Here is a 22,354-nt window from a genome sequence, read left to right as displayed (position 1 = left end):
CATAGCACAGCACATTGCGTCTGTAACGCATCATCCAGTGTCTGCGCGTACCATTCGACACTGTTTACAGCAGAGTGGTCTGTCCGCAAGACGTCCATTGCTTCGTCTACCATTGACGCAGAACCACAGACGTCTTCGTTGCCAATGGTGTGATGACAGACGGATGTGGACGGCAGAATGGAATGACGTTGTCTTTACTGACGAGGCACGCTTCTGTCTGCAGCACCACGATGGTCGGATTCGAGTGTGGAGACACCGTGGAGAGAGGATGCTGGACAGCTGCATTATGCACCGCCACACTGGTCTTGCACCGGGTATTATGGTATGGGGCGGTATTGGATATTACTCTCGCACGCCTCTAGTACTCATTGCCGGTACTTTAAATAGCCGGCACTACATATCCGAGGTGCTGGAGCCAGTTGTCCTTCCTTACCTTCAGGGCTCGGCCACAGCCATATTTCAACAGGATAATGCACGACCACACGTGGCACGCATTGTCCAAAGGTTCTTCGTCAATAACCAGATTGAATTGCTTCCCTGGCCGGCTCACTCTCCGGATCTTTCGCCGATAGAAAACATGTGGTCCATGGTTGCTCAACGAGTGACCCAGATTACATCCCCAGCTGCCACACCAGATGATCTTTGGCAACGTGTGGAAGCTGCTTGGGCTGCTGTACCCCAGGAACACATCCAACGTCTCTTTGACTCAATGCCGAGACGTGTGGCAGCGGTGATCTCCAACAATGGCGGCCACTCTGGCTACTGATTCTGGCAGGAACCACATGTCACAGACGTCTGTGAACGTAATCATTTGATACTTGGTCAACATGTTATCTACAAAATAAATTTTGTTGTGCTACCTCTTGTCTTTCTTGGTGTTGCATTTACGGTGGCCAGCAGTGTATTATGTTGCGTGTTTGCTGAAGTCATAAGACCATTCACTGTTTATTTTGTTGGAGTTGAAAACCTCCACAGGGCAAATTTAAATTTCCCTCTCAGTAGGGAAAAAGGAAATGAATTAAAATGAGTATCATTACTAGTAACTGAGCTACATATTTTTTAAAGTTATTGTTGTTGGTGTAGCAATTAATATAAAAAAACTTCAACCAGAAAATATTCAAGGCAAGGGAGACTGGATGCATGTAGTAAAATTGTGCCAGAGTAAGGGCTAAGTGTTTTGATAATGACTGTGACTTACTTTATTAACCATGTTCCAGTGGAAGTTATACTGAAGAGGTAAACATGTTACATGTAAAAAAGTTACATGAAAGAAATGATAGCAACAAATTAGTATTAGATACAGTAAATTAAAGGTGGAAGACTGGTTTAGAAAGACAAAGATGTTGACCAGAATTCTTTCACAAAGGGTTCTGCTGCACAAAAACATTGCAACACATTGGAGAAATGATATGAATTGGATGATATTTACACTTTCTGTAACTAACAGTGATTCAAGTAAGCTATTGAAGTTCTGAATTAAACTGACCAAATCACTGCCAAAGGATCTGTATTTTTTGAAACTATTAGCCCATCTGTTCAGCATAAAATTGACTTAAAGGTGTCGGTTGCATTTTTTGAAGTATTTTTGCCAAACTTCTGCCATATGACTTCATTTTTAATTGCTATTGTATCTTGGTGGAAATTAGACTGAATAGCTGTTGAGTATGTGATTCCTACATGTATCCATTTAATGATTTGTTCTGCAAATAGGCAAGCTATGGAAGAAGTATTATGTGCTGTAGTGTGTTGAAGAGTTGGTGTAAAATGGTAAACTTGTTGGAATATAGTGTCACTAGATTGTTGGAGATACCTCCAGTGTAACACTCCAAATTGCATACTGGACATTATTCTGAACTATAAACAACGTAGGCCACATTGGAGACCTAAAGACAGCCAGCAGCATGTGGGCTGTAACTGGTCACATTGCCTGCTAAGATTTCTTGGACTAAATGATATAATGTAAATTTCAATAATGTCCATAGAGAGACCTTGCATTGTTATGTCTTTCAAGTTCAACAGAGCCATGATTTCATATACTAAATAAATTTGATTGCAGATTTTCTGATTATGTTGTAATTTCCAACAGCATACATGGCACCATTGCACCAAGCAATGGAACATAGTTCTCAGAAAGGGGCAGCAGCTTTTCAGACTGCACAGGAGGCTGCTGACAAATATTACCAGGTGCCATCCATCAGACCTGCAACACATGTTCCAATACATGGTGGTGCTATTCCTATACAGCAGCCACCACAGGTGAGATATAATAATTTGATAATGTATGATGACTCATTATTGTCCTTTGCTAATAATGTTTATGAATTACATATTTCTTTCCCAAAAGTTTTTGAAAACAGGTTTACTAGATCATAGTTGTGTAGTACATGCTGTATACCATTAAATTGACTGATTTATATGAAGAAATACACTCACCTTTGTAGCCAAGGTTCTTATGCTATTGCAGTATTGAACAATGGAAATTCCACATAGGAATATCAACTATCTAGGGAAAGATAGATTGCCACTTGCCATTAAGAAGACACATTAAGTTGCTTGCAGACAGGCACAATTAAAAGACACTTACACAAAGCTTCTGGCCACAGTCTTCGTTAGAAGAAGAGAAACAGAGAATCGGGCACCATTCATACAAACAAGCAAGCACACCTCACACATGCTGCGTGACTGCCAACTCTGGCAACTCAGGCTTTTCTGACCTTAGAGGAGTTAGCAGTCATGGGTGCATGAGGTGTGCTTGCTTGTGTTAATGAATGGTGTGTGTTTCTCTTTTGCTGATGAAGGCAGTGGCCAAAAGCATTGTGAAAGTGTCTTTTAATTGTGTCTGTCTGTAACTTAACATGTCTTCTTTATGGTAAGTAGCTACCTATCTTTTCCTATTACAGTATTGTCCAGTTTGAGGGTTGCTGGTGGGTAAAAAACAATTTCATCACAAGAATTTACCTGGTGATCAGGGATATGGTGTCATATGATTTCTGAAGACCAAAGTGTCAGCACATAGTTTGGGCTAAATCCCAGACTTCCCCAAAGCCTCCTGTAGAGTTAAGACTTGTGAACTAATGTGGGGCCCCTTTGCATTATTTGAAAGGGTAAGGTAATTGTTGACACTCCTGTCCTCCTCTCCCTTCATGTTATTTCTGTTGTCACCCTTAATGACACAAATGCAACACTAGATGCACAAGCCATTCATGATAGTCATGCACATAACAGTTATACATATGCAAAATCATTTGCAAGGCAGACTGCAGTAGCCACCAGACAGATCGCGGGAGGCGCACATAGGCACGGCGCATCACGGACGGTAGTTGCCGCAAAACTTGATACAGCGAGGGAGATATTGAAGACAAGAAGAGAGCACGACATACCTCCGCATCGGCAACATGAAACGCCTGGAAATGCTGCCGAAGGCGATGTTCATATGCGTCCCAATCCTCCGCCGTCTCGTCATACGGGGAAAAGGGAGGGGGGAACGGTGCTGGAGCAGACTGGGTGGAGAGCAACGCCGGAAGCACTTGTTTCATGGTGGCCATGAGCTCTGTCTGCTGCTCAACCAAAACCCGCACTAAATCCTCCATGCCGTGGAGAAGCTGCGAAACCGGAACGACGACGCAACACGCGAATGAATGACCCTACTCATCGCCAATTGTGTAGTAACACTGTTCACGTTTACGTAGCACTTCACTTGGCATAGACTGGGACTGTGTCCTAGGCAGGCCCGATGTTGACTGACTGGGCACGGCCCGTGCTGCCTGAGTTGTTGTTGTTGTTGTTGTTGTTGTTATGCCGGCAGAGGTCGCGTCCGAATTCTCGCATGCCCTCTGGTGGATGGGACTCTACTTGCGGCAACTACCGTCCGTGACGCGCCGTGCCGATGTGCGCCTCCCGCAATCTGTCTGGTGGCTACTGCACAGACATATGTATTGTCAACTGACACCACAATAATTTTTCCAAGAGAACATAGTGGGATATGTCTGCACTCAGTTATAAGTGTGAGAGTGCAGTATTAAGAAATAAATCAGTTGAATAGCTTGTCTGATTTGTGTGAAGTTGCTCGGTTAATATTTCTGACACTTTTACTGCAACTATAAAAGTCATACACTTTACAGGTACGAACTTACATCCATATAAATGAAGCTGTTTGCCAGTTGCACAACACTTACTATTCATTGCGGTGTTGAGATGGTCCTGCTTATCAAACAAGATCTACATCAACACATCCACCTCTCCACTGTTAACAGAAAGAATTGCAAATGACTTACTTAGTGAGGTGGTGCAGTGATTAACACACTTGACTGATGTTCAGGAGGACCACGATTCAAGTTCTTGCACAGTGATCCTGATTTTTGCTTGCCTTCGTACTGTTTTATTCCTACTGACATTCGATGTGATTGAAGAAATTAAAAGAGGCACAAAAGGCAGACAGTTCACATCGCAGGTTATGTCAGAGTAAAGGGAATATTTTAGGCCATTGTGGAAAGGGAGACGTGAGTGAGGAGATACTGATGTAACCCACGATCAGTGTCGCCAACACAACTTGCAACTAAACAAACACTGTTTTTTTGCGTTGTTTCATAAATTTTATTACGATTACTGCACAACCTTGGTTTTGGTTTATAAGCCCATTTTCAAGTACATTACTGATTCCAAAGATGATAATGGTAAAATAAACATGATAAGGCAAAGATGCATCTCAACTTCTTAATGTTTCAATCTTTGGCTTAATGTAAAGTTACTTCAGTGACCTTTTTTTGACAAATTATGTATGGAGTTGCACAATTCAGCAATTACATGATTAAACATATCTAGGAATAAAGTTATGCATGAGGCTAGAACTTTTTGTCTACTACAGCTTGCAATGTTTAGCTTCACTGCACAGATTTGATGCAGCTACTGCTAGATTGTGGCTGCAACAGGAGAACAGGACTGTCAATGTGAAATTCCTAAAGTACTGGATTATACAGTACAAACAGGCACAGAAGCTATAAATCATAGTTTGTGTGAGAATTTAGTTGTTCTGCTCTTATGTAGCAATTTCACCAACACTCATAACATGCACTGACATAACCAAATTGCAAATTCATAAACAAACAAGAAAGAAATTTCAACATTTTATATCATATGAAAGATGTATTAGGAAGCAAAGTTGGTTTCGGCACTATTAATACTGTAAAGCACGTTAATTGAAAAGATTGTCACCTATGCTAGTCATGTACAAGGTAACTGAGCCATTTCCCATCACTCTACTGCCACAAATTTTGCCTTAGTCCATTAGCGCCGGAATTAATTTTTTCATGATTAAAAAAAAAAAAATTGCATTATTATGTCTGTAAAAGGCATAAATTACACAACAGAGTTGTTTCGACGAAAGTCATTACCACCATTAGTGAGACATTTGATGTTGCCATATGGCAACACTTGGTGCTTTCACTACCTAAATTTATATGGATTACAACTTCAACTGAAATAAGTTGGTTATTGAAATAATATTACATATGCAAGTTTGGTGCAAATTTATTATTCAGTCTTCATCATACAACTGATACTTTATAACACAGTACAATTCATAATCAAAAGACAAACCTTGAACTCAGCATTATTTTACATGAAATGGAGTAAAACAGTCAGTACGCAATCCCACATTACACTTTGAACACATTGTTCTCACAATAGATTTACAGTCCTTGTGTGCACACCTTTTCTTCTTCTTTCCTTTTGTGTGCTGGACGAGGTGGTCAGTCTTATCAAACCTAATTGAATCTGATATGCGGCTGTCGGAGCATGCCCTTGATGCAGATGGTCTCCCGGCTCCTTTTGGTAAAGCTTGGTGTCTTTGCAAGTACACTGTTGCTACTTCTCTCTTGAAATCAAGCTGAGAAATAGTTTGGTTTCTTGCTTTATTGTACAAAATCCTACTGTTTTCTATGGCGACATCTAACATTCATGTAAAGAGATACCAGTACCATTTCTTGCTTCTTATTACAATGCGATAGCACGCTAGATTCTGATCCATCTGCTCAGTGTCTCCCATATGTGTATTATATTTGGCTACCAGTTTTGGTCTGGGAATTATATTATTTTGCTTTTTTAGTTGCGAGAATCTCTTGACTTGGCCAACTTCTTGTGCACCACATGAAGAAGAGATCACTGTGACAACTGAGTTGCCCAGCCACCGCACATACAATAATCCATCATTCTTCTCTATTCGGATCTGGGGGCTCAACAAACACATCACCTTCAATATCGTCATTATAAAGAATCTCCAACGCCTCAGCAAGCAAGAAACCTCTTCTAAAACAAGAAAGAGAAAATTCATCCTTTCACTGAGTACAAGTGCCTAGCATTGCCATTTGGCAACACCGATGGTCATACGGCCTAAATGAACGTAATTTATTTCACAGCAAGCAGTAACCTCCAAAGAATATACACTCCTGGAAATTGAAATAAGAACACCGTGAATTCATTGTCCCAGGAAGGGGAAACTTTATTGACACATTCCTGGGGTCAGATACATCACATGATCACACTGACAGAACCACAGGCACATAGACACAGGCAACAGAGCATGCACAATGTCGGCACTAGTACAGTGTATATCCACCTTTCGCAGCAATGCAGGCTGCTATTCTCCCATGGAGACGATCGTAGAGATGCTGGATGTAGTCCTGTGGAACGGCTTGCTATGCCATTTCCACCTGGCCCCTCAGTTGGACCAGCGTTCGTGCTGGACGTGCAGACCGCGTGAGACGACGCTTCATCCAGTCCCAAACATGCTCAATGGGGGACAGATCCGGAGATCTTGCTGGCCAGGGTAGTTGACTTACACCTTCTAGAGTACGTTGGGTGGCACGGGATACATGCGGACGTGCATTGTCCTGTTGGAACAGCAAGTTCCCTTGCCGGTCTAGGAATGGTAGAACGATGGGTTCGATGACGGTTTGGATGTACCGTGCACTATTCAGTGTCCCCTCGACGATCACCAGTGGTGTACGGCCAGTGTAGAAGATCGCTCCCCACACCATGATGCCGGGTGTTGGCCCTGTGTGCCTCGGTCGTATGCAGTCCTGATTGTGGCGCTTATCTGCACGGCGCCAAACACGCATACGACCATCATTGGCACCAAGGCAGAAGCGACTCTCATCGCTGAAGAAGACACGTCTCCATTCGTCCCTCCATTCACGCCTGTCGCGACACCACTGGAGGCGGGCTGCACGATGTTGGGGCGTGAGCGGAAGACGGCCTAACGGTGTGCGGGACCGTAGCCCAGCTTCATGGAGACGGTTGCGAATGGTCCTCGCCGATACCCCAGGAGCAACAGTGTCCCTAATTTGCTGGGAAGTGGCGGCGCGGTCCCCTACGGCACCGCGTAGGATCCTACGGTCTTGGCGTGCATCCGTGCGTCGCTGCGATCCGGTCCCAGGTCGACGGGCACGAGCACCTTCCGCCGACCACTGGCGACAACATCGATGTACTGTGGAGACCTCACGCCCCACGTGTTGAGCAATTCGGCGGTACGTCCACCCGGCCTCCCGCATGCCCACTATACGCCCTCGCTCAAAGTCCGTCAACTGCACATACGGTTCACGTCCAGGCCGTCGCGGCATGATACCAGTGTTAAAGACTGCGATGGAGCTCCGTATGCCACGGCAAACTGGCTGACACTGACGGCGGCGGTGCACAAATGCTGCGCAGCTAGCGCCATTCGACGGCCAACACCGCGGTTCCTGGTGTGTCCGCTGTGCCGTGCGTGTGATCATTGCTTGTACAGCCCTCTCGCAGTGTCCGGAGCAAGTATGGTGGGTCTGACACACCGGTGTCAATGTGTTCTTTTTTCCATTTCCAGGAGTGTATATTTGAGTATTTAAAGCACAACCATACTAAAAAACCAAATTATATATTATAAGTTACTGTGTAAAACATACTTACTCGAACTTATACTCCATTTTTCTTTGTCATTCAGCAAACGACAACTTCCAACACTGCTTACACCGCAGAATTTAAATGTATTGTTAAAACTGTTGCATTGTAGTGATCTTTACAGTCTTGCGGAACAGAATCCAGTGCTGCCAACACTCTCGCTTGGTTGATGTCATGGAATCAACGATTTTAAAAAAGTGTTACAAACATTGCCATATGGCAATGCACGGCGCTAATGGGTTAAAACATGAAGTTTTGAGGGTTCTTTCATTTTATGTACACCTCAAAAGTAGCAAGAATTTATAGCCTACATGGTGAAATAAACTGAAAATTGTGAAATATGATGAAAGCTGCTGGATTACAACATTTGGATGTTTGTTTTGCACCTGCAGCCAATAGCTGTATAACGTGATGACGTCACGCTAATGCAGTGACTTCTAGCATATAGAATAATAAACAGCAAACTTACATGGTGGCTTCTTCCAAAGTGTGGCAGATGCGATCAGTGTATAGCAAATGGAGTGATTGCAGCTTCCCCTTAGGTTTAATTTATGTAGTTATACTGCATACACCCTTCACTACTGTGCATTAATTTTACTTACAGTAGTTGTGCTTAGGGCCTGTCAACAGAATCTCGAAGGTATAGTGCCTATACTGGCTGCAGCCAATGTAGGCTACTTCATTTTCTAAGTGCAGCACCAACAATTAACAGGACCTGTTCAGTGAACAGTTGTGCAATGACCTGTTCATCTTTGTTGCTGTCATCAATGGTGTTTAATGCATTTTGATGGCAGACAGATTGTTATGAATGTAGTGGATTGCTGGGACAGGGAAACAGGCATAAATTTATTTCATGTACATTGGTATGAATAAGTACAACATGTGAAGGGAAACTTGTCCACGTATATGTGCTTTCACAAAACCTGCTATGTTTACACTACAGCAAGTGACAAGTTCTAAGTCCAAATGGCATGTGCTGACAATACTGCAGAATGCTCTACTTTGACCACTCAGCACAATGAACAAAGAAAAGTTTACAAGCAGTACACTAAAGATCACTGTGGTTGTGTCACCAGACTATGCTGCAGTGCCATTGGCTACATAAGGAAAACACTCCCCCCCCCCCCCCCCCTCCTCCCTCCCTCACCATCCTGTGACTGATTCTGAGACCTTTCTCATTTTTCAGTTCAGTTCACATGTTCTTTTTTCTGGGTGAGCACAGAGGAAAGATCTCTCAAAAATGCTTGTTGTAACTTATAATTTGTGGTTGTTGCATGTTGGAAAGAGCTCGATTATCTTGTACCCAGATGCCAATTTCAATTTTCTGGTTACTGTTACTCATATGTGATTTTTTAAGAACTGAAGAAATTCATTACAAAAAATTATTGTATAAAAATCGTAATGTACATTTAATTTCCTTCACGTATATGGATTTTATACAATATATTGGAATGGTTTACAGTATTTAATCATATATGCCAATTACATTTGCTTCTGCTTGTATTTTAGGGGTTTTAACATTTTTTCAATTCTACATTTTCCTCAGTTTTGCATTTTTTAACTCAGGATCAAACAAAAATGTAAAGTAGGGGTTTCACTTGTCTTTGTCTAAATATCCTCTGCACCTTCATCGAATCTGGGATTGTGTTACAGATCTTTACGCCTGAATGTCCCATGCCCTTCTTTCCTTGTTCTCCAGCTGTATTTAGAAATACTGATAGGAAAAGTCACAGGTACAGTCCTTTATTCTGTCTCTCTGGTTTTTGTGTTATTGCGTTTTGAAAACCAGCCAGGTATGTGTATTTAATAAATAAATCAGCTTAAATGAACAAGACTGACTGTAATTGAAATTTTATGTGATGTATGTGTTTCTACTTTTCTGCCCTCATTCCATTCATTTGGTCATTGCTCAAAATTACTTATAGTGTCTGTGTGCTGGAAAGGTTGCTGATCAGCAAAAAGGAGAATTGCATGCAGTGGAAAGCCTGGCAGTGTTGCAGTTGAACTCTTCTGTTAGTGTGATGGAATGGGATGAACGGAACCTGGACAAATTAGTCCTACAAGATTCTTATGGGGTACTGAAGGACTCCCAAACCCTTCTCCATAAAAAGCTTAAAAACTTACTCTTTATAGTTTTGATGACAATTGTCCTTACTACAATCCTTTGATTTCATAGTGTTTCTGGCCTCAAGCACATCTTGTACAGAACCAGATCTCCTGAAACTTGTCTCCCCAGTCATCTACTACCCCTCGCATACCCACTGCATGGCCATGTAGAAATGTCCTCCTCATGAATCAGTACCACCCAGGACTGGAAAAACTGAATCATGTTCTTTGCCAAGATTTTGACTACTGTTCTTCGTGCCCTGAAATGAGAAATATCCTCCCCACTGCCCTCCCAACTCATCCCATAGTGACAATCGACCAGTCACAGAACCTACACATCATCCTTGTATGTCCCTATTCCACCCCTGTTCCCAACTCCTTGTCCTGTTATAGGTATTTCTAGCCCATAAAGGCCACATCATCTGTGAAAGCAGCTATGTGGCCTACCAACATAGCTGCAATCTCTGTGTGGCATTCTATGAGAGCCTGCCAAGCAATTACTGCATGGTTGACTTCAATGATTGCTTCACACCCTGTGCCATATGGACTACCTATCAACTCCAGTGTTTATGAATTGCACAGTTGAGAACTCTGACTACAACAAATCCTTTGTTTCTGTAACACCTCTTACTTTTGGTGGTCCCTCTCCTCCACCTGTCTCTCTGCCCTTCTGTGCTCCCACACCAGTGTAGTGATGTGGTATTGAGCCAGAGCCTGTTGCCGAATTCCATGTGCTCACCAGGACCTGCAATTTTAGCACTTACGTCATACAGTGGATCGGCACCTACAGGCAGTACGCTGAGGAGGTACCAACATTTTGAGACATTTCGACAGTGTGTTGCAGGGTGCCTACATGACCTCTGCCACTACAAGACCCGCACTGAAACTGGCCATCTGGCCACGCTGGTATTTTGACAGAGGCGGGCTTCTAATTGGCATTCTTCTTTTAAATGGAAAAGTCTTCTCAGGTTATCAGCCAAATCGTGGCATTGTATAAACACAATGTTCTGATTAGTTTTCTGCTCATCATCTTCAGACGAAGTGTCAGGTTCATGTCCAGTTTGTTCCTGTATGGCTGTTGGACCACATACTTCTCTACCAATAGTCCAATGGGTGGGCCAACCAGTGTGGAAGAGACTTGCGACATTTAGTGGGAAAGCTCCCCAGTGGGATGAAGGAGGGGTCTGGTCATTGAGTACTGGCACAGCCTGTCTATTCCACCCACTTTCTCTGCTGCTCTCACATCAGAGTATGCACGACTTATTTTTGCTACTGCTACATTCCATGCTGAGCTCAGTTGGAAACTGCTGTGCCAGTTGACAAGATCATCAGCAGTCTTAGTTGTACTGTTCTTTGATGATTGAATTCCAGAACTTGCTAATGCAGCACATTACATTTGTCCATTGATAAAGAAATGTGTGTCCTCTGTTGATTCTGTGATCTTCCACTATAGACATATTGGTCTGACCAAGACATATTCTCCTTACGTCTTCCGAACATTGCTGCGAAATGCAATGCTGCATCTGGCTGATGTACTGAATGTCACATTCGCAACTGATGCTGTGGACGCTTGGTGCCTGTAGCTTTAGTTGGTCTTTGACCAAGGCAAGAATATTCTTGATTTTTAACTGTTTCATTCCTCCATTATCCTTGCAATTTTGGCTGTGTATGGATGGAACTCCAGGTGCTTGGTTCTTTCTTCTGGATTTTTTTTTTTTTTTTCATTTTTCATGCTCTTAGTTGTCTCTCTGAGTATCCATATTTGCTAAAGGCCTCACACAGATGCTGTAACTTGATAAACAAACTTTTCTTATTGCATATGGCTCACTCACTGTGTACCAGGATAGTAAGCATTGACTTGTTATGCGGGATGGTGGCAGCTATTGACATTCAGGTACATGTCCATGTGTGTTTTCATCTTTTAGAGGGAATTTCCAAGTGTGTCATCTGGAAATTCTATATTAGAGTATCCAGAAATAGTAGGTATCGATTTTCTTCCACCTGCATGTTGAACTTGACATTGTATATGCTGTTACAGGTGGCACAGGAATTCCTGTTGGGATTCTTCACCATGTGGGCAGATCAGGAATGTGTAGTACACTTATTGATTCAGTTTCAGGCATGCTGTTGTGAGAGCAGTTTCCTTGAAGTATTCCATATTTAGGTGAAGCCATCCTCATATGGGATCTCCATCTACACTATGTGATCCAAAGTGTCTGGACACCTGGCTGAAAATGACTTAAAAGTTTGTGGTGGCGTCTATCGGTAATGCTGGAATTCAGTATGGTGTTGGCCCATCCTTAGCCTTGATGGCAGCTTCCACTGTCACAGTCATACATTCACTCAGGTGCTGGAAGGTTTCTTGGGGAATGGCAGCCCATTCTTCACTGAGTGCTGCACTGAGGAGAGGTATCGATGTCGGCCTCACCAGGTCTGACATGAAGTCAGCTTTCCAAAACATCCCAAAGGTGTTCTATAGGATTCAGGTTAGGATTCTTTGCAGGCCAGTCCATCACAGGGATGTTCTTGTCGTGTAACCAGTCTGCCACAGGCTGTGCATTATGAACAGGTGCTTGATTGTGTTGAAAGATGCAGTCGCCATCCCCGAATCGCTCTTCAACAGTGGGAAGCAAAAAGTTGCTCAGAACATCAATGTAGGCCTGTGCTGTGACAGTGCCTCACAAAACAACAAGGGATGCAAGCCCCCTTCATGAAAAACACAAACACACCATAACACCACCGCCTCTGAATTTTACTGTTGGCACTACACATGCTGGCAGATGATGTTCACTGGGCATTTGCCATACTCACACCCTGCCATTGGATCACCACATTGTGTACCATGATTAGTCACTCCATACAACGTTTTTCCACTGTTCAATCATGCAATGTTTACACTCATTACACCAAGCGAGGCGACGTTTGGCATTTACCGGTGTGATGTGTTGCTTAGGAGCAGCTGCTCGACCATGAAATCCAAGTTGTCTCACTTCTCGCCTAGCTGTCATAGTACTTGCAGTGGATCCTGATGCAGTTTGGAATTCCTGTGTGATAGTCTGTATAGATATCTGCCTATTACACATTACGACCCCCTTCAACTATCGGCGGTCTCTGTCAGTCAACAGATGAGGTCGGCCTGTATGCTTTTGTACTGTATGTGTCCCTTCACGTTTCCATTTCACTGTCACAATGGAAACAGTTGACCTAAGGATGTTCAGAAGTGTGGAAATCTTGCGTACAGACATATGACACATACGACACTCAACCACCTGACCAAGTTTGAAGTCCATGAGTTCTGCGGAGTGACCCATTATGCTCTCTCATGATGTCTAATGACTACTGAGGTCGCTGATATGGAGTACCTGGCAGTAGGTTGTAGCACAATGCACCTAATATGAAAAACATATGTTTTTGGGAGTGTACGGATATTTGTGATCACATAGTTACATCTGTGTGACTGCCTTGCAATTCACACTTAAGTAAGTTTGGCAGAGGATTCATCAAACCACTTTCAGTCTATTTCTCTTTTGTTCTAATGATGAATATCACCTGGGAAAAACAAAGTTCAGATTTTTCATATTTTATTGTAATTGTCATTTCTCTCTCTCTAGGTGGGAGGTAACAAAATATCTTCACATTCTGAGTAGAAATTTGGTAACCTCACTGCAACAAACAATACCCTTGTTTTAATGGTTTTCACTTCAGCTCTCATATCGTATCTGTGACACTCTTCACCCTCTTTCTGATAATATAGAATGAGCTGCCCCTCGTAGAACTTCTTCAGTGTCTTTCATCAGTACTATATGGTAAGAATCGCATATTGCTCAGCAGTACTACAGAATAGAATGGACAAGATTAGTGTAGGTGGTCCTTTAGCAGAGGTGTTATAGCTTCTGTTTTGTCAATAAAATACAGTCTTTGTTTCACCTTCACTACAACATTTTCTGTGTGATGGTTCCAAATTAAGTTGTTCATCTTGTAATCCCTAGTTTTTTAACTGAATTGACAGCCTTTAAATTTGTCTAACTTAGTTAAATTCATGCCTATCTGCGACTCAGCATCTCCGCTATATGGTGAGTAGCATTTTTCCTTCTCAGAATATTGAAATTTAAAGTATTCTTTTTCATACTCATGTGGAGAATCCCACACTTTTTATTGTTTAGAGACAGCTGCCAATTTTCTTGGCTAAATCATTTTGCGGTTGGTTTTGATCTTCTGATGACTTTACTAGATGGTAAATAATCTGCAAACAATCTAAGAGGGCTGCTCAGACTGTCACCTAAATCATTTATATAGCTTAGGAACAGCAGAAGGCATATTACAATTTCTTGGGGATCGCCAGATATCACTTCTGTTTCACATGATGGTTTTCCATCAATTACTATGAACTATAAACTTTTCTGACAGGAAAGCATGAATTAAGTTGCACTACCATGACAATACTCCACAGACATGCAATTTGCTTAGAAGTCGCTTATGAGAAATTGTATGAAAAGTCTTCTGGAAATTTAGAAATATGGAATCAGTTTGAGATCCATACTCTCATTTCTTCATGTGAGTGTGCACAAGAACAATATTTTCTGATCGCTGCTGACTGTGTCAGTAGATAATTTTCTTCATGATATTTCATGATGTTTGAACAAAGTATGTGTTCCAGAATCCTGCTGCAATTGATATCAGTTATATGGGTTCATAATTCAGCATATTACTTCTATTTTTTTTCTTTTGTATTGGTGTGATGTGTGCAATTTTCCGGTCCTTATGTCTGGATCTTTCATTGAATAAATGGTTGTATAGTGCTAAATATGGAGCGATTTCATCAGCGTTTTCTGAAAGGAACCCAGTGGGTCTACTGTCTGGGCCAGAAGAACTGCTTTATTGAATGATTTAAGTTTCTTTGCTACACTAAATGTATCTAATTCCAAGTTACTAATGTTGGCAGCTGTTGTTGATTCAAATTCTGGAATATTTACTCCACCTTTTTTGACAAATGAATTCCATGAAAGCATGTTTAGTAAACCCACTTTAGTGGTGCAGTTGTTGGTAATGTGACCGTTGTATCACCCAGTGAAGGTACCGATTGTGTCTTGCTGCTAGTGTAATTTACTTGTGACCAGAATGTCGTCGGATTTTCTGCTCGATTTTTTTTTTTTTTTTTTTTTTTTTTTTTTTTTTTTTTTTTTTTTTTCACAGAGTTTAATTGTGGAAACTATTATAAGTATACCTCACATTGATGTCCATGCTAAATTTTAACTTCTGTAAGAGACACCAATCTCGAAGGTGTTGCATTCTTTTAAATCCGGCACTCTTTTTTTGTTGCTTCTGCAACAGTATTCTGACCTACTTTTTCTACTGTGGTGGATCTGTTCCATCTCTAATTGTTGAACTTGGTGTGGATCTCTCAACTGTCATCAACACTGTTTCTTTGAATTTAAGCTACATCTGATCTAAACTTACATAGTTAGTCTGAAAGGAATGTAGACCATCTCTTAGGAGGGAGTCAAGTGAGTTTCTATGTGCCTTTTTGAATATATGTATTTTGTGTTTTTTTGTGGATGTAGATGTTAGGGTTGTCAGTCTTTCTATGATGACCTTGTGATCACTAATCCCTGCATCCATCTAGGTGCTCCTTTTTTGCTCAGTGTTATTATTCTCTAAGAGGGCTAGTAAGTTATCACACCCATTTACACTGTGAATGAGCACCTGAACTAATTGCTGAAAATAATTATCAGAGAGAGCATTTACTATCATTTTCACCAATTATGTATGCATTCCGCCAATTTTAAATTTTTTTTGTTGAAGCTTTCAGCATCTATATTATCTGATGAAGAGAGTTAGTCAAAAGAACTAATTATTTTTTTATTCCAATTGTTAAGTATAACCTCAAGGCTTACTAACTCACATCAACTATCTACTGCAGTTTCGCTATAACATAAACTACTTCTAACCACATGAAAGGTGCCACCGCAGTTGAATTTAATGCTTCCTTTCTGAACACCATCAGGTCCCTTGCAAAAATTTTGGCTGGACTTATCTTTGACTTTAGCCAGCTTTCAGTACCTGTAAAGATTTCAGCTTCAGTGCTTTCTATTAGTACTTGAAAATGTTGTTCTTACCTAACACATCTAGGACCATTTGCAACCATAATCCCAATGATTCCTAGGTCTTCCTTCCTGCTGTGTTTGATCTGCAGCCTATGGGACTGAAACTGTGTTTTCACTTTTTTGAGCTAGTCTAAACAACCGTGCAGTGCACTCCACACTGCACCCGCTACCCATGTAGCTGTCTTCTGTGTGTAATGGATTTCAAGCCCTGCCTTCACCTTGCGAGCAAGACTTTCTGTCTTTACCACTTCAGATAGCTGCTGGAAACCAGACATAACCTCTTGCAATCCAAAGTGATGAACATCCATGAGCCAATACCTGAAGCTGGTTGCACTCTGTGCTCTTCGTGGCATATGGATAGACCCATTCCATATCTGAGTATGCACAGAGAATGCAAGCTTTATATTTTTCTCCTCTGTGGCAGCCATATCACTAAGAGGCTCCATGACACATCTAACGTTGGAGCTCCCAACTACCCATAACCCATCCCCCTGTGAATGCCCGGACCTTGTAGGCTGAGAGGCTTCCACTAAGAAAGGACAAATGATTGTAGCTGATTCAGAATCCTTCTGAGCCACAAGTAGAGCCTGAAATCTGTTTGCCAGGTAAGCCAGGGAGGCCTTTCAATTGGTCCCTCAGAAAGTCTTTCACTACCTACCACACCCTGAAACAAACTCTCATTTAAGCACAGATGAGAGGTCAACCTCAGTGTGGCAATAACCAGGCTGATCACAATAATGGACTGATCGGGGGACAAGTGGAATGATGTGCTGGTGAATATCCCTTGGATACCCACATCCGACCCCTGAAAGTGATGCCCACTGGCAACAGCCTCAAGCTGGTTGGTTGAAGCCAGCGCTGTCTGGAGCTGTGAACAAAGGGTCATTAACTCAGCTCCCATCCGATCGCTGCATTCACAGTCCCCATCAACACTAAAGATGATAGAAATCTACACTATACAGATACACAAGAAATTTATGTTTAAACTACAAAGTCACACAGATAAAGTTAAATATGTAATTAGCTTCTACTTTAGCTCACAATACTATGAACAAACAAATGATCTGTTCTCCTGTTGCTGCTAGTATAGAGGTCGGCACCACACTTTACATTATAGTAGGTGCACACACAGAAACAAGCTGGCACATAACATGGAACATGCCGTTATCATGAACTGTGAATGCAGTGTGCTCGAGCAGTAGTTTTCAGCTGTATCTGGCTTGAAAATAACACATTTTGTTTATGAAAATGGACATACATAAAATTGCCATATTAGGTCTGATAAAAGTGCATAAGACTTGAAGAGAAATTCCTTGTTGAGTCAGGAAGACAACAGCTTTTAAAATTACTGTTAGAAGTAGTGGGATACAACTTTAAAATAGCATTGTACATAAGATAAAAATTATTTCATCATTCTCACTTTTTATTAAAACCCTAAGATCTTTCTTATTACATCACTGCTTCTATTCAGGAGCATAATTTGTAGAACACCTGAAATACAAGACTTTAAACTAGAAAGTACAGAATACTCTACTGCAATATTTTAAGCTCTCTTGAAGATAAAATGAAAAATTCATTTATTTAGTCCAATATTACTGATAAGTTTTCTGTACATCGTGTGTGTGTGTGTGTGTGTGTGTGTGTTTTTGCACACCTGCATGTGTATCCGTGTACATGTGTGCATTGTGCATGCAGTGAACCACAGTACTTATGAAGCAATTACATGAGGGTGGCCCAGAAAGTAATGCACCACATTTTTTCCTTCAACAATTCTTTATTGAACATAATGAGAATTACACACATGAAAGAATGGTGTTTCATCTACACACCCTATTTTTCCGCATAATCTTCATCCCATTCTGTGGTCTTCCTCCTGTGTGAAACAAGGGCGTGCAGTACCAGTCCTTGTCCTGGTGGCAGTGCCAGTCTTTCACTGTGTGAATCACCTCCTAATCGTCCTCAAAATATCTTCCACAAATGGCATCCTTTAATCAATGACATCAGCAGCTTGCTGCACCATGTCAGGTGTGACAGCTGTGGATGGCCTCTCCGACTGCTGCAAATCATGGTGCTCTGCCGAACTACCTTCTGATGACCACACCCTCCTGTACTTCTGTCGGCAGCAGATGCTCCATAGACTTTGCACAAACGTTTGTGAATATTCCCCACAGTTTCTTTCTCTGCAGTGAGAAATTCAGTGATGGCATGTTGCTTGTAATGCAGATCACACACAGACGCCATTTTGAAACTGTCCTGCAACTATGCTATATGTTGGAAGTGATGGGAATTTGGCAGGCTCACTCAGGAGACTTCGTGTAATATGTATGTAACGTTTCACATTCATAGCATTGTTTTTGGCTGAGCAAAAACAAATGTGGTGCATTACTTTCTAGGCAACCCTTTATGTCTTACAGTCAGGAAAGCTTTGTGGGTAAATAAGTAAATATGATATTGAACTGCAATGGAATTGGGCTGTGACAAAGTAATCAAGCTATTGTCCATATTCTCTGCCATGCTCAGAAAATCCAACAAACTGTCTCCCGAGATAGACAGACAGACAGACAAGGAGGGATGGGGGGGAGGGGGGGGGGGGAGCACTCCTATATGCATCAAATACTACAGAATTCTTAAATTAATTAAAAAATTCCAGAGTCCTGTGGAAAACACAAAGATGAATAAAAAAATTGAATGCTGCAAGAGTCTGCTACAAAACACTATGAAACATTGAGGAGAAAAACTAATTTTGTTGTTGACTTCCGTTTGCTTCACAAAGCATCTTACAAAATGCTGATATAATTTATAGCAGAATATCACTTTTCTCTATGCCCATTTTCATGTTTGGTGTGACTGTTAAAAATATTGCAGCAGTTCAAAATTAATTTTAGGTTCTTCATGAATGTAGGTTGTCAGATATGCATCCCAATTTAAAAAAAAATGTATGTCAAATTTTGAACAGTTTTTATTCTGCTATAAGCCTTCATAAAACACATTAATTTTGATAAACTAATAAACTGAACAACTGTAGAAGTAGTGCTCTGTGTAACAAGGGGCCAAAAATTGAGACTGAGCCACAGACAACATTGATAATTTTCTATAACATTATTGACATGACTGAATAAATGAGTTTATAATTAACATGTAAAACTCTGCAAGCATTTGGATACACAGTTTGGGTCATAAAAAAGTAACGACATTTTTCATATAAACAGATTACTGGGAACACACATTTTAATACAAAATTTTGGAAACTGAGTATCCGAAACAATCGGAGAAGGTATTTCTACATTTTGTTTTAATTACATAATTATTTTTGTTGCTAAATTGTTCACAGAATCTTAATTTTATTATTGACATTAACAGCTGTGGTTCTTGTAACAAATAATTTGAAGATGTGATTTCAGGAACTAGTGTCAGACTAATTTCCTGGAATTTTACATAAAATAAGGGGAATTTGAAATCCAGCAGCAAATCTTTTTAAGTGTAATGACGATTATAAACTCATATTCTAGTGAAATTAAATATGGCAATATTAACCATAATTATTAAACATTAGTTCCTCTAACAACATGTGTTTTGGGATGTGCATCATTCCCAGCATCAGTCAATTCTTAGTAGGGTTTCTTGGTATGCCACATGACAATGTGAACCAACTAACCATCTACATTTCACTTTGCACTCCATGTCTCTATCCACTGCACTAGGGTGAAATTATGGAATATGGTGTTACATCTTTCATCTTATACTGTTCCAGATTCTGACATTTAATAGTAACAGATTGTGCCAAGACTGATGCGTCTTTGATAAATCTTCACTGCACCATTGCCTTGAAAATGAATACTTTCATGACTTGCAAGATATAATATGAAAACAACTAAATATGAAAATTCTGTAACCACCAACACGACATTTACTGTCGTTTTATTGTAACAAATTGTACCAATAATGGCACATTTTCAAGAGATCCTCAATATGCTGTTGCTTTGAAGTAGCAAATATACATAGCACATAAGTTATAATATAAAACCCACAAAATATGAACTTAAACTGGAAATGACAAGACAAAATCCAGTATGGCATTTTGTCCAGTTCTAGCCAGGTAGCATGTATGTGTCCCCACACTATGGCTGAACTAGAATGCTGTAGATGTGTTTTGTGCTCATCATGTTGATGTGATGTCACAAGTAAGAAAACTGTGCTATCCTTGATGGCGGCAACCCTGAGAGCAAGCTGGGACATTCTGTCTGCAGGAAAAAAACATACAGATACGTACCTAAACTCTTATGGCTGCTACCATCCAGCACATTGCAAATTGGTGTGCACCACCCTGTTACACAGAGCATGAATCATATGCAGGATTACAGAGGAACACGATATAAAAAAAATGACTGCATAATGATCTTGTCGACCAGTAAATCAGTTTCCAACTGAGCTCCAATGGAATGTAACAGTAGCAAAAATAAGTCAGGAATGCACTGATGTAATAGCAGCAGAGAAAGCAGATGGAATAGACAGGCAGCACCAGTACTTGATGCCCAGACTCCACTTCACCATGCCAGGGAACCATCCCACAACCTACCACAAATCTCTTCCAGAGAAATGTAGTTGGCCCTCCAGTTCAGCTCTCAGTAGTGGAGTTTGCAATTCAGGGGTGATGAAGGAAGGAAGGTTACCCAAAGATGATAAGTCGGAAACTCATCGAATCATTTTAATGACTTGACACCACGCCTTGGCTGATAACCAAGATGATTTCATCAGTGAAAATTCCCATGTGCTTCTAAATGTGCATGTCTACTTCTCAACATCACCTATGTGGTGATCAGGAATCTAATTCATTTGTTGTTATTGCATCTTAAATTTTCCATTGTTTGATTTTGTTGTTGAGGCCTGTGTTTTGACAATAAGGTGTTATACCAAAGTGTGAGGAACATATTCTTGTTGCACTGTGAAAAAGGTTGAGATTTAAGTAAATTTCTAAATCTTGGCAACTATTGAAGTTGTTATCTTGGAACTGGAATGGTGATCTACTACTGTCATACATCAGTCTAAAGTTTTATTACAATCAGTGTACTGAAACATATAGGAAGTTAAATCACACGTTGGTGCATGATTCAGCAAGTTGATACAAGCATGTCCTAAGATTATCATTCCCATATTATTTTTAACCAAATTCAGGACATTTTCAAAATAATGAACAAAATTATATGAGTAAAAGTCAGGATATGATCGAATACTGTCAGTATAGGCTTGATAATAATTTTTTTTCACATAATCTACAGTACAACTGATGAGAGGTTACAGCAGTACTGCATATACAATTTGGAATCAAATACAAACCCAAATTTCACACATTTTCTTTTGACGATCTACTGGTACTTGATGTGTACTTTTTAGTGGCGTTTCTTTACTTTAAAAGTTTATTTTCGTTAAATATTAAATTGTAGAAGCCCTTACAAGAGAGGCTAATGAGTGTGAGTTTTTAATCATTGTGAAAACTTTTACTTTTTTTTAATCTGTCTGCAAAAGTTTAATTGTTGATAACACTCGTGCAGTGGATGCATTAGAACCTGGAATAGCCAGTGAATATTCAACAAAGCTTGTGATATGTTTGATACACTTGCTCATTGTGTAAATGAATAAAAATTCCACTGACACTAGTATTTGATTTCATATTCCAGTCAAGTAGTTTACCTTCACAAAATCTGCTTACATAGCAGTACTAATAAAATGGTTCTTCCTCATCCATGGCGAAGTTTGTAACACTAGATTTTACAAAACTGTACAGTCCTTGAACACTAATGGAGCTGATACTTCCCCCCCCCCCCCCCCCCCCCCAAGCACAATCCACTGCATTGGTAAAGTAGTTCTAGAAATCGTTCACACCATTCACAAATATATCCAATGCAGGTATCAAAGAAAGCTGTGGTAATATCATTAAAATGATTAAATGTCACTAGCGTCTCACTTTCCAAGTCATGTAACTGCTGTTTTACTGCAGATATCAAAATTCTTTTGGATTGTTTGCCTTCAAAGTTGCTGAGCAACATATTTAATTTGCGTGCAATGTCAATTATAGTTACATTTTCGTTTTCAATTAACAGAATGCTGTTGGAGAAGATATGTAACTGGCTTGAAAGGAGCCGAAGAGTGATAAACAGTGGTGAATTTTTTTTTGTTTTGGGGGGGGGGGGGGGGGAGGGAGGGAACCAGGAAAGTAG

At 40.7% G+C, this 22,354-nt stretch overlaps 1 protein-coding gene across 1 annotated transcript in view; it reads left to right on the top strand.

Moving 5' to 3' along the window:
- LOC124711765 (G protein pathway suppressor 2) overlaps positions 1–22,354 on the top strand; it is a 123,312-nt gene that overhangs the window by 70,297 nt on the left and 30,661 nt on the right. Inside the window, exon 7 of the mRNA XM_047241979.1 lies at positions 2,087–2,256. Within this exon, the coding sequence (XP_047097935.1) occupies positions 2,087–2,256 (170 nt within the window). The remainder of the gene's footprint in view (positions 1–2,086; positions 2,257–22,354) is intronic.

The sequence above is a fragment of the Schistocerca piceifrons genome, chromosome 8 (assembly GCF_021461385.2).
Source record: "Schistocerca piceifrons isolate TAMUIC-IGC-003096 chromosome 8, iqSchPice1.1, whole genome shotgun sequence".
Lineage (NCBI taxonomy): Eukaryota > Metazoa > Arthropoda > Insecta > Orthoptera > Acrididae > Schistocerca > Schistocerca piceifrons.
The sequence above is the reverse complement of the archived record's forward strand: the minus strand, read 5'-3'. Positions and strand labels throughout refer to the sequence as shown.